The 15,428-nt window shown below is 40.6% G+C and overlaps 1 protein-coding gene across 5 annotated transcripts in view; it reads right to left on the bottom strand.

Moving 5' to 3' along the window:
- Positions 1-15,428, bottom strand: part of GRIP1 (glutamate receptor interacting protein 1) — a 683,162-nt gene that overhangs the window by 46,439 nt on the left and 621,295 nt on the right. For all 5 annotated transcript variants that reach the window (XM_049627402.1, XM_049627399.1, XM_049627403.1 and 2 more), the window contains 2 exons: positions 10,210-10,279; positions 8,315-8,460 (listed from right to left, as the gene is read on the bottom strand). In XM_049627402.1, coding sequence (XP_049483359.1) covers positions 8,315-8,460; positions 10,210-10,279 — 216 coding nt within the window. The remainder of the gene's footprint in view (positions 1-8,314; positions 8,461-10,209; positions 10,280-15,428) is intronic.

The raw sequence follows: 15,428 nt of genomic DNA on the forward strand, positions 1-15,428 counted from the left end.
TTCCAGGGGATCCCATAGCTCCTGTGTATTCTACCAGTGTTCTCAACTCCTCTTCATTCTTGTTCCCCTCCTCAAGGAGAAACATTCAATTCAATTTAAATTCTCTGTAACAAGAGAAATTAAATCTGAAGAATGGATTCAGTCAGGTAAGGTTGAGCTTTGAAGGGCCACAAACCATTCTAATATAACGTCTAAGATTCTTTGCTCCCTGAGAACCAGTATTTGCCCCCATCAAGAATGCATGCATGTTCTAGTATATACTTTTCACTCTATGTTTGAATGATTTCTCTTCTTGTCTCCACCATTCGAATAGGATCACCTTGAAAATAGACATGTTGTCTTCATATCCCCAGAACAATGTCTGGCACCTCGGGGTCTTTGGTAAACGGCTGGACAAATGAGCGAGAGGATAAGTGGATGTTGTTAGCCCGAGTCACAGTTCCGAGGGACGCAGTCTCTAAGAGAGCCTCGTGAGTCACTGTCCCGGTGACTCTGAGGTCTAGTTTTCTTCCGCAAGGTGATGTAAACCCAACTATGGCTCACTCAAAGAGTGACAGTAAGACCCGGGCTGCCACCGTGGGGACCAGCAAACCTAGAGCATCCTCCCTCCACAGCGCTGAGAGTGTCTGAGTCAGCTTCAGGCTACACTTCCCACTCCATCTGTCTTCTTGGGCTTTAGCCCAACTGGCAGTTGTAAGGTCCTACAGCTTAGGAGGGTGATAACCGCCATTGATGCTCAGGCCATTTTGGAGGTGGAAGCATTCCAAGACCCTCTCTCCTTGAGGCTGCTCCAGCTTAGAAAGGAGCAACGGGAGTGTTTAGCCAGAACAAAAACTTTCTGAGAAGAAAAAAATGCAGGATCGCCAGTAAGTTTCTAAGTGAGCCCAAACAGATGTTAATGATATTATAAGAAGCTTTTATATCGCAACAGAAGGTTTACAACTATTAGGGAAAGACATGAAAGGGGGCCGGCCTACTTGTTTGTTCTGCTCGGCTCTAGTTAAGAAAATTAATGGGACCACAGAACAGATGCAAAATTGCAGCGTTACTTATCTACAATGTTATTTTCGGGCGTCTTGAGTGTTGACTATTTAACCAAATGAACACTATCCGGCTTGAATCCATAATGGCAGCTGCTTCTGTGACCAAACGGGGGGCCTGGATTTGGGAGAGAGCCCTTGGAATGCATAAACGTACAGGTCAATCAAAGTTCACTTCAACTAAAAGCGACAGAATTCATTTCACGGAGTATGGCTATGTTTCTTGGAGGACAGGACAGAGAAAATAAACCATTTAGAACAACACCCCTTACAGCTTCCTACTCTTGTGTGGTCATTTTATCTGGCCACTAAATAGTGTACCAACGGAGCTCCAAGGAGTTGCTGAGTGTCAGAGAGGAGAATTTGAATTTCTTTTGTTATGATAATTATATATGTATATATAATATATACATACACATATACATATACATATATGTACATACATACACATCTCCACATTACGCTGCTTTGTGACTGTGCTTCTCAAAGTGTAGTCTGGGGACTAGGAACTTCAGCATTATCTAAGAACTTGTTGTAAACACACATTCTCTTCACCTCAGACCTATAGGAATCCCCAAGTCTGGGGGAGGAACCCAGTCATCTGTGTTTTAACAAGACTTCTAGGTGATTCTGACTAGAGTTTGAGAACCATTACTCTGAGGGGCGCCTGGGTGGCTTAGTCGGTTGAGCATCACACTTTGGCTCAGGTCATGAATTCAAGCCCCACATTGCACTCTCTGATGTAAGCCTGTCAGCGAAGAGCCCACTTTGGATCCTCTGTCCCCTCTCTCTACCTCTCTCCTGCTTGCACTCTCCCCCAAATAAATAAATATTTTTAAAAAAGAAAACCATTACTCTGAGATCAAGCATGAAAAAAAGGGAAGATACCCCCCGCCCCCCTTTTTAAAAATCTATTATAGGTTCTTTCTTGAAGCCAGTCTTTTGCCAAAACCACCCTTTAACCACCGCTCCTAGCACAGCAAGGATCATTCTTGCTTGCTTGTAATGGGGACTTTCTGCTACTTCAGTCTAGATTTGAGGGGGAGAAAAGCTAGGGGAAATTACTGAAAAAAAAAATGAAAGCTCAGATCTTTGAAGGGCAGATTTCACTGGTACTAAAGCTATCTGTGCACAAGGCTCTGTTTGGAAAGGCATAAAGGTAATTTGCTTTTGATGGGACAAATTGTAGCCTGGAAATGTTTCTCTATATAAATTAGAGCCCATGGAGGTAAAATATTGCATTTATGGTCTCTAAAAACATGCTCTTTATTATAAGAGAGGTCTCTTGATCTGCAGATCAAGAGAGAAATCGCTAACAGCTATAAATTTGATTGGCACAAAGGCAGTAATACAGAGCACACAGGCCCTTAGGAATTATTTGGCACACATTTGCAAGTCTCCACCTATTTCTTCCTTCAAGTCCCCAAATTCTCAACTGTTTTGCTTCAGGGCTGCTTCTCGGCTAGCCACTCTCCCTCTCTTCATTTACATTGGATCTAGACACCATCAAAAAAAGACAATAGATTTTATTTCAAGAGGGTTATTTGCATCTTTGGGGACCTAAGGATTGGGTAACAGCCCTTGTTTTGGAGCCTTGGACCCAGGCAAGAGCCATCTGGCTCTACTTGGCTTATCCTCCTGTGGTAATGAAAGATGACACACACAAAAGCTCCTGAAGGCAGGATGGTCACTGAACATCGCGGGGAGGGAGGGAGGCAAATCCCTACAATTCCAAGGGTTCCAAAAGATTTGGACATAGTAAAATAGAGCTAAGATTAACGTAAAAGCATCCTAATACTGGCAGCTGGTAGTTAGGATTCATTGAGCCCTAGTAGGCACCACACATCACTGCTGAATGCTTACATGTACCACCTCCTTGGATCCTTGAACACAGCCATGGGAAATAGGCATTAAATGGACGTGTACAGATGAAGAAACGGATGCTCAGAGAATTTAATTTTCCCGTTTCCCAGCTTGTCAGTTGTGAAGCTAGCCTAGAGCTCTTAGTCATTTCACTCTCTTGCTCCCCGAGGCTGGACTAGAAACAAGAGTTGATTCAGACCCTTGAGTGTGCCCCATTCTTCACTAAACAATGGCAACCAGGTCATCACTGACCAAATACTATGGCCTCACTCCCCTGCTTTAAGTCTTTTGATGGCTCCCAGTGGCTTCTGGAGTAAGGTTTGAATTTCTTAACATGGGTTAGGACTGTAATGGTCTGGCTTCAGTATATCTTTCTACTTGCCAACTACCGAGTCCTTACACATCATTTGTGCACCGGCTACATCTGTTACTAGGATGTGTCATGCTTTCTGATCTCCTGCTTTGGCTCACTGTCTTCTGGTTAATTCTAACAACACCTCCCAAACCCTTTCAAGACCAAAGTGGTTAGAAATCCTTGAGCTCCCCAGGCTCAAATGGATGCCTCCATATTCTCTTAACATTTTGTGCTTACACCTAGCCCATTCATCATACTATCAATTATTTTCTTCTGTGTCTCATATAAGGTGGTGACTGATTTGGGGGCAGGGATTGTGTCTTTTTTTTTTTAATGTTTTATTTATTTTTGAAACTGAGAGAGACAGGGCAGGGGCAGGGGAGGGGCAGACAGAGAGGGAGAATCCGAAGCAGGCTCCAGGCTCCCAGACGTCAGCACAGAGCCCGACGTGGGGCTCGAACCCATGAACTGTGAGATCATGACCTGAGCTGACGTTGGACACCCAGCCAACTGAGCCACCCAGGTGCCCCGATTGTGTCTTTTTTAATCTAAGAACTGGCTGACCCTAACACCTCATACACATCAAATACATGCCGATGGCATGATTGAATGGAAAACAAAGACTTTAACAATTTTGAGAGTAGTTCTACCATCTGCTTGGGTAAGGTACAAGGCAGAGCAATAAAATTAGTGTAACGGGAAGACGTGCCCACATTTTGAAGCCACAGCTATTAAACCCAACTGCAGTATTGCTAGTTTAGGAAAAGAAGTTCTATCACGTATGGTTATAAACTTTCTGCAACTGATGAAAGCAGCAAGGATTGAGGGGGCAGGGTCAAGGAAAGCACTGGAAGACTCCCAGAGTACAGAAAGTCCAACACGAATATGAGCAACATTTTAGGGAGTGGAGACTATATGCTGAATTTTGTCATTTTAAAACATTGAGACCAAGGATGGTAATAATTCACATCACCAGTTTAATTTCAGATTAAGCACAGCATCAAACTTCCCAAATCAGTGACTTGTTATGATTAATGCTTACTTCCCATTCATTTAAATCTTGCTGAATGATAAGAACAAAGGTGGAGAAAGGCATTTTAGGAAGCAGTAGCCATAAAAATAGTCCCCATGTATTGAACACCAACTGTGCCAGTAAATATTTCTATTACTAAGTGACAACTGCTCCGTAAGGCGAGTATTGCTGTCTGTACATTACTGAAAATACAGTGGAATCTCAGGTTGGTTCAGTAGCTTGCCCAAACTCACATAGCTCAAATGTGGTGGAACTGGACTTTAAACTCAGGCCTGATCTTAAAGCATGTGCTCTTTAGGACCACATAGTCTGCCTTGAACTAACTCATTTTGAATCATTTCCTCCCCCACTCCTTGCTCTGTTCTGAGTAAGAGTAGTCAGCTACTCAAATTACACAGTACTTTACATCCTCATGTTGGAAGAGGATATAGAAACACTTAAATTCTTCCAAATCAACGATCAGATGGTAATTTTCAAATAGTGGTCTGTTATAAAAACATGTCTGAATGAGTATATATTTTCATATGCCAATTTGAGAAAATCTGGTTTGGGTAAATATGTCTCTGACATCTATACTTACAGTCTTATTTTGGGTAGGTGCACAGTTTTCAACGGAAGGATTTAGAATTTTAAAAATAGGACCTCCTTGGTGCACCTGGGTGGCTCAGTCAGTTAAGCATCTGACTTCGGCTCAAGTCATGATCTCGCAGTACACGAGTTAGAGCCCCACGTCGGGCTCTGTGCTGACAGCTCAGAGCCCGGAGGGAGCCTGCTTCGGATTCTGCGTCTCCCTCTCTCTATGTCCCTGCCCCGCTTGTTCTCTCTCTCTCTCTCCCTCTCAATCTCTCTCAAAAATAAATTTAAACAATTACAAAATTAAATAAAATAAAAATACGACCTCCTAAAAAAATAAAAAAAAAACTTAATAAGCATGATAATTACCATAATACTAGGCATAGGGATTGTAGGGTGAAAGGGGAAAGGGGGGAAAGATGAACTGAAGGAAAGAAGCAATTGAAAGTAAGATCTGACTCTCCAAGTGCTCAGTTATTGTTTCTGGAACTCCTCCTGCCTGACATGTCTGCACAGCCTGGTGTTGGAACTGGGAACACCGCCAACTGTGAGCACTATACATATTCATCTCTGGCTTGGGTTTTTTACTCTGCAAGGAAGGTGGCTGAGATCTGCTTAGCTTGGCAAATCATACAAAATGGGTTTCTCCACAGAGTGTTGCCTCTTCACTAGGACACAGCCCAGACTGATGCTTGAGGCTTTATCCTTTTTGGAAATAAATCCCCCAAAGAAAGTGCAACTGAAGCATGCTTATAAAGAGAAGAATGCAAACGTTGGTACAGAAAATCAGTTGCTTGAGAAATAATGAGTGGAAAATTTTAAACATTGGTTATAAAATATATTTGAAGACAATCATCCTTACCAGCTCTGCTGATGGATGCAACTACCAGTTTGTTTTAGTTTTGGATAGGAATCAAAACCACATGACCACAAACTCTAGATCTAGATGGCTTAATTATAGAAGATTCTAGAGCACTGACAATAACTCGTCTTTGGTTGGAACGAAGCTCTCTTAACCACTCTCTCTGTAACCATTACTGGATTAACTGATTCTCCATCCTCTTTGTAAAATGTACCTTTCTTTTTTTTTTGAATTTTTTGAATGTTTATTTATTTTTTGAGGGAGAGAGAGAGAGAGAGAGAGAGAGAGACAGAGCATGAGTGGCAGAAGGGCAGAGAGAGAGGGAGACACAGAATCCAAAGCAGGCTCCAGGCTCTGAGCTGTCAGCACAGAGCCTGACATGGGGCTCGAACTCACAGACTGCGAAATCATGACCTGAGCTGAAGTCAGAGGCTTAAGACTGAGGCACCCAGGTGCCCCTAAAATGTACCTTACAATGCCATCGAATGCTCTAGTGTAATAGGTCTCTCTCTCTAGTACCTCTGTGAATCTCTGTTCCTGCTAACAATTGTGTTGTAAGCTTAAAAATTTAGTCAATTTTGTTTATTCCCAAGCTTGTTGATGTTAGTTTTACTAGTTTTTGTAACTATGTAATCTGATGAATCTCACATAACCTATGAAACATGAGTACAGTGGTTCTATGAAAACAAAATCAAATTCTTTGGAAAGATTCAATAAGGGAGGTCGTTAGGCAAAAATCTACTGTTAATTCTGTAGAAGAAAAACTTGAAAATATTGGGCAAGTAAAAAAATCTAAATGGAGTAAACATTCAGATTAAATTCTTTAAATTTTCACTATATTAAAACAAAAACAAAACTGGAAATCATGAACTGTATATTATATGTATGGTTTAGGAAACCAAACAAGTAAAAAGACTTGTAACTGTGATCAGCAGAATGATATTCATAGCAAAGAAGTTGGCTTCACCCCCGAGATTGGTAAAATTTTAAGTTAAATGTTTATGCTACCCATAGCTATCATTTTCTGTTAATTCCCCACATTAACTGCGTCGTTCAATTATGGACTTTTTTCAATCAGCTCTAGGTTCTTATCATAATCAGATAAAAGACCCTCTACTGCTGCTCAGATTGTGTTCCTTGGACCACAGTAGGAAGGCTGCTAGAAATGCAGAGTCTTGGGCCTCATCTGGGTGTAATATCCAGGAACTGTGTTCTAACAAGCTCTTCAGGTGATTCTGAGGCCCTTAAAGTTTGAGAAGCCCTGTCCCATTGTGTTCCTCCATTACTGGAAACACTACCAATGAATACAGCCCTTTTAGAAAACAACAGGATACTTCCATGAGCATGGAAAATTTTTCCATTTCTTTGTGTCTTCTTCAATGTCTTTCATAAGCTTTCTATAGTGAAAGATATATGATTTCACTCATATGTGGAATCTGAGAAACTTAACAGATGATCATAGGGGAAGGAAGGGAAAAATAAGATAGAAACAGAGAGGGAGGCAAACCATAAGAGACTCTTTACTTTTTTTTAAGTCTCTACCTCATGGAAAAAAAATTTTTAAATGTTTTATTTTTATTTTTATTCTTTGGAGACAGAGACAGAGTGCGGGGGGGGGGGGCAGTGAGAGAGGGAGACACAGAATCCAAAGCAGGCTCCAGGCTCTGAGCTGTCAGCACAGACCTCAACGTGGAGCTCGAGTCCATGAACTGTGAGATCATGACCTGAGCCGAAGTCTGATGCTTAACTGACTGAGCCACCCAGGCGCCCTTATAAGAGATTCTTAAATACAGAGAACAAACTGAGGGTTGTTGGGGGTGGGGTGGGGTAAGTGGGTGATGGGCAATAAGGAGGGTGCTTGTTGAGATGAACACTGGGTGTTATATGTAAGAGATGAATCACTGGGTTCTACTCTTGAAGCCAAGACTACACTGTATGTTAAGTAACTTGAGAATTAAAAATAATTAAAGAAAAAAAAGAAAACAATACGATACAAGACTCATCAGGAATCATGAGAAGTTCCTTTTTACTCTTACTCAGCAGTTCTACTTCTAAAACTATTTCCTAAGGGAATAATTCAAAAGAAGAAGAGTTGAGTAAAGATATCCATTCGTAAAGATGTCTGTGATTGTACTATCTACAATAACTGGAAGCCATCTAAGTAAGAAGAGAAAAATGATAAATTACAGACAGACAATGGTAGATATTAAGTGTTTGAAAAGTGGGTAATGTGCTTATGAAGGTGTAACACAAACTGATTATGTAATACAAATATCAATTAGAAAATGACTAGTTCCATTGTGTTAGGGGTAGTATTGGGTGATGCTTTAGTTTTCACTTTTAAACATTGCTTTGATATAGTTGCAATAATGTTGTATAATAAAAATCTTAACTGTACAATTTAAAAGCACCCCTACTGAAAATTCATAGTACCCTCTTAACACACAATTTAAAGACCCCTTTAACTACGTAAGACTCTGCTGCAAAGTCACTAGCCAGCTGTCGCATGTAAAACATCAAGATGTCATATCTTTTGTGACAGACGGGCAGTTAGAGAAGTCAGTCTTAACTAAGAAGGCTATCAATACCTGAATTATCTTCATCTTTGCGGATTTTGAGCTTCACCAAGTCTTCACATTGCTGGAGGATCTGAACCGCATCTTCCATAGAACAGTTGTCCAGCCGGATGTTATCTATCGCAAGTAATTTATCTCCCAGTTCCAGGGTGCCAGTCCTGTTAGTAAATGCACAGCGACACATGATGAATGAGCACTTACCCTGGTCATTTAAGAGGCATTAAGAAGAGTGTGGCAGTAATGGCAGTCTTTAGAGGGAAAGACGCCCTCCAGCTATTTTTAAATTGCATTTTATGAACAAATCCCTTTTTTTCCAGTCTTGTTTTGGATGGCTGCCATGACACCAAATTTCAGAGTATTAAAAACATTTTTTTTTAACTGGTTTCTTCAAGTCGTCGAGGACAGCTATATAAGCTTCACTCAGGAATTCTAAGTTTCCCAGGAAGGGAGGTGAAGGGGCAGGGTTTACAGACACTGGGAGTCCTCATGCTTCTCCGCATCGGTGCACTCCTTTTCTTCCTGGGCAATTCCAGGTACTAGGAGAGGGCTGAGAGACGGTGGGCGAGACTTAGTGGATGTCAGAGTCGTGGTGTCCCTGCCCTTTCCACCTGTCCCGGGAAACACACTGTGGCTGCCATAGGGAGAAAGGGTGAATCTGATGCTACCTATCTGCGAGGTGGCCCCTGAGAGTCTCACACTGGCCATGGACCTCTGCAGGTCTGTTGAAAATATTCAAGGTCCATCACGAAATAAGAAAAATAATGAGAATGGATATGTATTTGTGCATATATGCACATACATACATATTTGTAAGGAAGGTTATGTTTTGGGAAGGACTATTTTTCATGCATTATGTCTGTGGCAGAGATTGCTAACTGCTTTCCTGCATCTAATTTCCTCTCTCTTCTTCTGGGTCGCTCCTTGAAGATGCATGTCCCAGACTCCCTCGACACCACTCTCACTTCCCTTTCATGGCTAGAAAACCACAATGACAGGAGCAAGCAGGTGAGGATGGCAGGATTGCTGCCCTAGTCCTGCACTGCCTGCCTGCCTCCCAGCTGTCACATGAGATACAGTGCAGTCTTGTCTGACCCAGTCTGTTTATGAGCTTCCCTGTCATGGCATCTGAGCCTATCCCGATATACCTAAACCCATACAATGTCCTTCCTGCTTTTTGAGCATTAGAGTATTTCTTTAATGAAATGACTGTGATAATAGAAGGGTTTCTTTTTTTTTTTTTAAGTCTTAATTGGACAATAGAAAGTTAAGTCTTACATAAGTATTCCCAAACATTTAAAAATATTTCGATCTGTGACACTGAAAGTTTGAGACTCCCTGAGTTTAATGGTATATGGGCCAAATAGGACATTGTTCTAGGCTCAGGGATCTGGCTTGGCTAGGGAGGACATTCGGGCATCTCGCAAAGCTCTCCCACAAGCTATTATCTCTATGTGGGGTGTTTCATAATTGGGACCATAAGTAGGACCACTTCCAGTTTCTTAGCTGGAAAATGAAGAGAGTCAGTGAAGGAGAGCCTATGATAGATTCGGGAAGGACCCTAACAAATATTTTCAGGTGATTATTGTCTACAGTGGGTACAAAAATAAATAAATAAGGTGGGAGAGCTACACAGTCATTGCATGAGAAATGTTGAATATAATCAATTAGTAGTGGCTGTCTGGAAAATGATTCATTAGGAAGGTCTACCTTGGGTGTGGAAAGGGTCACTTCTACTTTAATTAAGGAAGCCTTACACCCAGCTGCCTCAGTCGTTAGAGCATGTGACTCTTGATCTTGGGGTCATGAGTTCGAGCCCCACATTGGTGATAGAGTTTACTTAAAAAAGAGAAAAAAGAAAAAAAAAAAAGAAATGCCTTGGAATGAACCAGAAAATTCATTTTCCTTACCTATGTGCCACACTGCCTTTCTTGATATCTGATATGACAAGGGGATCTCCTGGTTTTCTGCTGGATGGTGCTGTAATAACGAAGTTAGAATAGTCACATCTTTATACCCATGATTCACCCACACTGTACATTTCCAGTTTGTAGCAATGGTTAATGCAGGTACAGTTTGTATGCAAAGCAAAGATGCTCAGCAAACAGATTAGAAAATGTGCACATTACACCTTCTTGATATAAAGATATTTGTGTTGAAGTATTTACAAACTTAAAAACAAAAGCCCAGTCATTAAAATTTTTTTTTACTGTTTATCTTTGAGAGAGACAGAGAGAGAGAGACAGAGTGTGGGCTGGGGAAGGGGCAGAGAGACGGAGACATGGAATCCATTGCAGGCTCTAGGCTCTGGGCTTGTCAGCACAGAGCCCAACACGGGGCTTGAACTCATGACCCGTGAGATCATGACCTGAGCCAAAGTGGGACGCTTAACCAACTGAGCCACCCAGGAGCCCCAAAACAAAGTCATTTTAAATTTGCAGTTGGAGAAAGCAACTGCAGAACTTCCCATCAGGTTTAAATCTATTTCAACCTGTGATTCCCAAGAGAAAGGTGAAAGGTGAACACCCCAACTGGAGAGTATCAGACACAACTGGGGGCTCCCCTTAGGGGTATTCACATGTGCTCCCTTCTCCCTTCCCTTCTTTTTGGTGAGGAGACAGCACTTTTTATGGGACCATGCCACGTTACTCAAGTGGATGGGGCTGGAAAGTGGATGAGATTCACTGATTTAAAGTTCTTTTTTTCAGAAGGAAATCTTTTGCTAGATAGACAGTAAATCTTAAAATTTTGCTCACACATTCACCCCTAGAATGCTCTGAAATGTTCTGGAATGTGACTATTTTGTTTTACTGAGAATAGTAAATATTTGGTGTGACTTAATTACATGTTTATACATATGCATATTCTAAATATATACATGTAACTTTTATCGAGTTTACAGATTATTCCATTATCCTGCACAGTGGTCAGTTTTGGGCTTTATAACTTCTCTTAGGGATGTTTCCATTTGATGAGGCTCAATACATTTGGTATTGAGTCTACCTTAGATTTAATCCTGAAAATGAACTACAGCTCACATAAGTACAAAAACACCATCTTGATCTAGAAGGTTTGCATTTAATGTAGGAGACTGATAATTAAAATAACCCATACCGACATTTATAAAAAAAAACAATTCGCCTCCGAGAGGAGAGGTTTTGCCAATTTGAAGTATGTTGTGATTTCCTTTTAAGGATCATTAAAAGGCCCCTAAAGTAAGATTTTATTATAAACAGGCTGATCACCCCATAATAATCATAGAACCATATCATATCCCATAATCCCATCTGAATCCCAGGAAAATGTTTATACTCAGGAACAGATGGTTTAATATCTCAACACAACATTGAAAAAAAAGCAAACATATATACCAATACCTTACCCGCTGTCTAAATTAGTCCATAGTAAATGTTAATGGGACTTCATTCAATCATGATTCTTAGCTTCTAGCAAAGTATGCAAAACATTCTATTCACTACAATTAATTCATAATTTAAACCTCCACTCAATGATCTGATATAATTCCGCTAGAGAAATAGAAACATTGAGCATTTTTACACATGTCATATTTCACAACCGCAAATTGTTTTGGGCATAGGGCACAAAAACAAAAACTTTGTTACCACCAGAAAATACAACTTTTCTAGCATCTGCCGATGAATTTACACTGTATTTTGCTGAGCCATTGTAACATCGTAGAGCATTCAATGTTTCCCTTGGTTTTTAATAAAATCCATGTTCCACTGAAATGGTCTGATATGAAATAATAATGGAGACAACAAACTACACCAAACCCATCTCTGTCATCATTGCAGCAGAGGAAACTAGCACTGGGGCCTCCTGGACAAACCCACACAGCTTTGCAGAGAGGCTTGAAAGTCATCATGGTGTGTAGGCACATATTGCGGCCATTCTCACGTTTACTAGATTCTTCTCTTTTTCTTTTAACCAAGACCATAGCTGAGGCTTGCAAAATTCATCAGGGTAGAGGCTCACTGGAGTCATAAAGCCGAACCCAGAAGTGGGTCCAAATCTGTACGAGCTCCTGTCACCGTCATTACCATGCCTAGCAGGCATATTAAATGAATGTGGCTCTGGGAGCCCAGTCATTGTTAGCACACCCTAGTATAGTAAAACCTTGGAGTGTGAGTAACTTGGTCTGCGAGTGTTCTGCAAGACGAGCACACATTTCTAATACGTTTTAACTTGATAAACGGGCGATGTGTCACAATTCGAGTAGGATGTGACACCGAACGTCAGGTGATCACAAGTGAGCCAATGGTGGTTCTCTCTCTCTCTCTCTTGCTGCAGGATTATCCCATGCTTGGATGCTTGGTCTCAGGCTGCGGTGTTTGGCAGATAGCAGTGATTTTTCAGAACGTTGGAAGGTGCCCAAAACTGGCACGAGTGTATTTTTTTGTCATTTCAAAGCAACTATGGACAGTCCTTTACTTTCCCATTCAAGAGTAAGCTTAGGAATGTTTTGCTTCATTCTAGGTCATCGGATAGGTTCCTTGTTAAAGTTGCATGGAAAGAAAAAGGTCCCATTGAGCCAACAGATAGCAACGATTCTGTTAGTGATAGTGAAAGTCGTCCTACACAATAACCCTCCTCTCTCTTGTCTCCCCTCATACCAGCCACGAAGGTTTTCAAAGGTAATTGCAGGTTAATTTATTTTTCTTTATATTTTGTATTTTCTTTACTATTTGGTATTATATTACAGTATTGTAGTCATTTTTATATGAATATTTTGGGGTTGTGGAACGAATCATCTGAGTTTCCATTATTTCTTATGGGAAAATTCACTTTGATATACAAGTGCTTTGGATTACAAGCATGTTTCCGGAATGAATTATGCTCACAAACCAAGGTTTTACTGTACCATGTTTTAATTCTCCACTCTTTGAGAAGAAGTCACAAACCAAGCATCCTTTGCTTGCCTTGTGATGCTTTAAAAAGTTAGATTAGTTGCCAACATTTAAAAGTTAGTAGATTTCATGTGTAACTTCTTTTAAAAAATTAGGAAGGCAGAGCACCTGGCAGGCTCAGTCAGAAGAGCGTGTGACTCTCGATCTCGGGGTTATGCGTTTGAGCCACATGTTGGGTGTAGAGATTACTTAAAAAAATAAATATTTTAAAAAATTTAAAAAAATTAGGGAGGCAATATGGTACAGTGATTAAGAGCCAAGAGTTGGCAGCCAGATGCTTGGGTTCAAAATCCTGGCCCTACCACTTATTAGCCATGTGCAGTTGAGGACATAGTCTTTAGGTACCTTAGTATTCTCATGTCCAAATGGTGATGACGAATAATAACAGTACTTACCTAGAGGGTGTTTGTGTTTTTTTTTTTTTTTTTTTTTAACAAGGATTGAGTTTTTACATTAAAGCGACTGGACCAGTGCATAAGCAAGTGTACGTGAGCGTTCACTCTAATGATTATCTATCAACACTGGACATGTTCCAACTCCTCCCTTGGATGGAGCCTTCAATTTCCCATTTGTCACTGTCCTCACTTGGATGGGTCTCATTCACTGACTTGCCTCACCCCTGAGGGCTTCGGAATTTGTGACCCTTTGAATGAGAATACACCAGCACTCAGTGCTTCACATTTGATTGGAGATCTCCACAGAATCATTTGTTTAAAACATACTTATTGAACACCAACTCTGAGTTAGATAGCTCTGCTCTGGCCACTGGCCATGAAACCCCAGAGAAGTTGGATCGCAAGGAGAGGCAGGGCCGGTTAAATCTCATGAAGTTCTTAGGCACGAAGCTCTCTTTTCCGCCAAGTGATTCCAACTGGGAAGGCCATACAAGCACATCATATGGTGGGGAGGTTACACTAAATGGGTCAGGGGTGTGGTCTAGCAAAGAAGGGTAACGCATGGTTATTAAAGTTCTGAAAAAACCAAAATGCTTTCACAAGTGCTTGAAATCTCAGTATCAATTGGTCACATGTGCAGAACTGAAAGCCTAGGACAAAAGAGGCAATGACAGCTGTTTCAAAATCCAGTTGACAAGAGACAGCAATGACAGCTGTTTCGCAATCCAACAAGAGGAGGTCCCTAGAAATTTTATCCTAAATCACAAGTACCTGTTTGTATAACATCACAATGATCGACATTTCCATGCTGCCCACAGACGTACATTCTTGATCCTCAAGAGGACACTACCTACTCTATTGCTTCTCAAAATCTGCATTTCTATTTTTTACTTTTTATATCAAAATTATACATGTCAGATTTCTGCAAGAGCAGCCCTTTACTTCCGACTTCCCCAGGTGCAACTTTTGGCTGTTGCTCTGTTGGTAAGTGACATACAACTGTTACTATTTCATTACGTTTCAGTGCTAGTCATTGACCTTCTATTATGAAAGATGGGGAGTTCGTTCTCTCCCGCTCTATACCAACACCACACTCATATATGTTGCTTGTCCTGTGGGCTCCCCCCATTCTTCCAACACAGTTGTGTCTTAATTTTTCATAAGATCAATATTTTCCTCAGACTATGTAAACAGTACTCACAGACAAGTCATGTTGCATACCATGCCTTTTCATAGGACATGTTTTCCCTGTCGTCGTCTGTTGTCTTGGTGTCTTTGTTTGCTTAGTTTTCTTGGCTTTATCATGAATCCAACTCCTCAGATTTCCCAGATTATATAAAGCTCCTCTTAATATGTAAAATCAGGGGCACGTGGGTGGTTTAGTCGTTTAAGCATCAGACTTCGGCTCAGGTCATGATCTCACGATTTGTGGGTTCGAGCCCCGCATCAGGCTCTGGGCTGACAGCTCGGAGCCTGGAGCCTGCTTCGGATTCTGTGTCTCCCTCTCTCTGCCCTTCCCCTACTCATGCTCTTGTCTCTCTCTCTCAAAAACAAACATTAAACAACTAAACATATATATATATATATATATACACACACACTGTATATATATATATACTATATATATTATACAATATATACTATATATACTATATATGTATAGTACATATATACTATGTATATATAGTATACTATGTATACTATATATTATATATACTATATATATACTATATATTATATATACTATATATATACACGCTATATACTATATATACTATATATACTACATATATATGTATATATATA

This window comes from Panthera uncia, chromosome B4 (genome assembly GCF_023721935.1).
Source record: "Panthera uncia isolate 11264 chromosome B4, Puncia_PCG_1.0, whole genome shotgun sequence".
Taxonomy (NCBI): domain Eukaryota; kingdom Metazoa; phylum Chordata; class Mammalia; order Carnivora; family Felidae; genus Panthera; species Panthera uncia.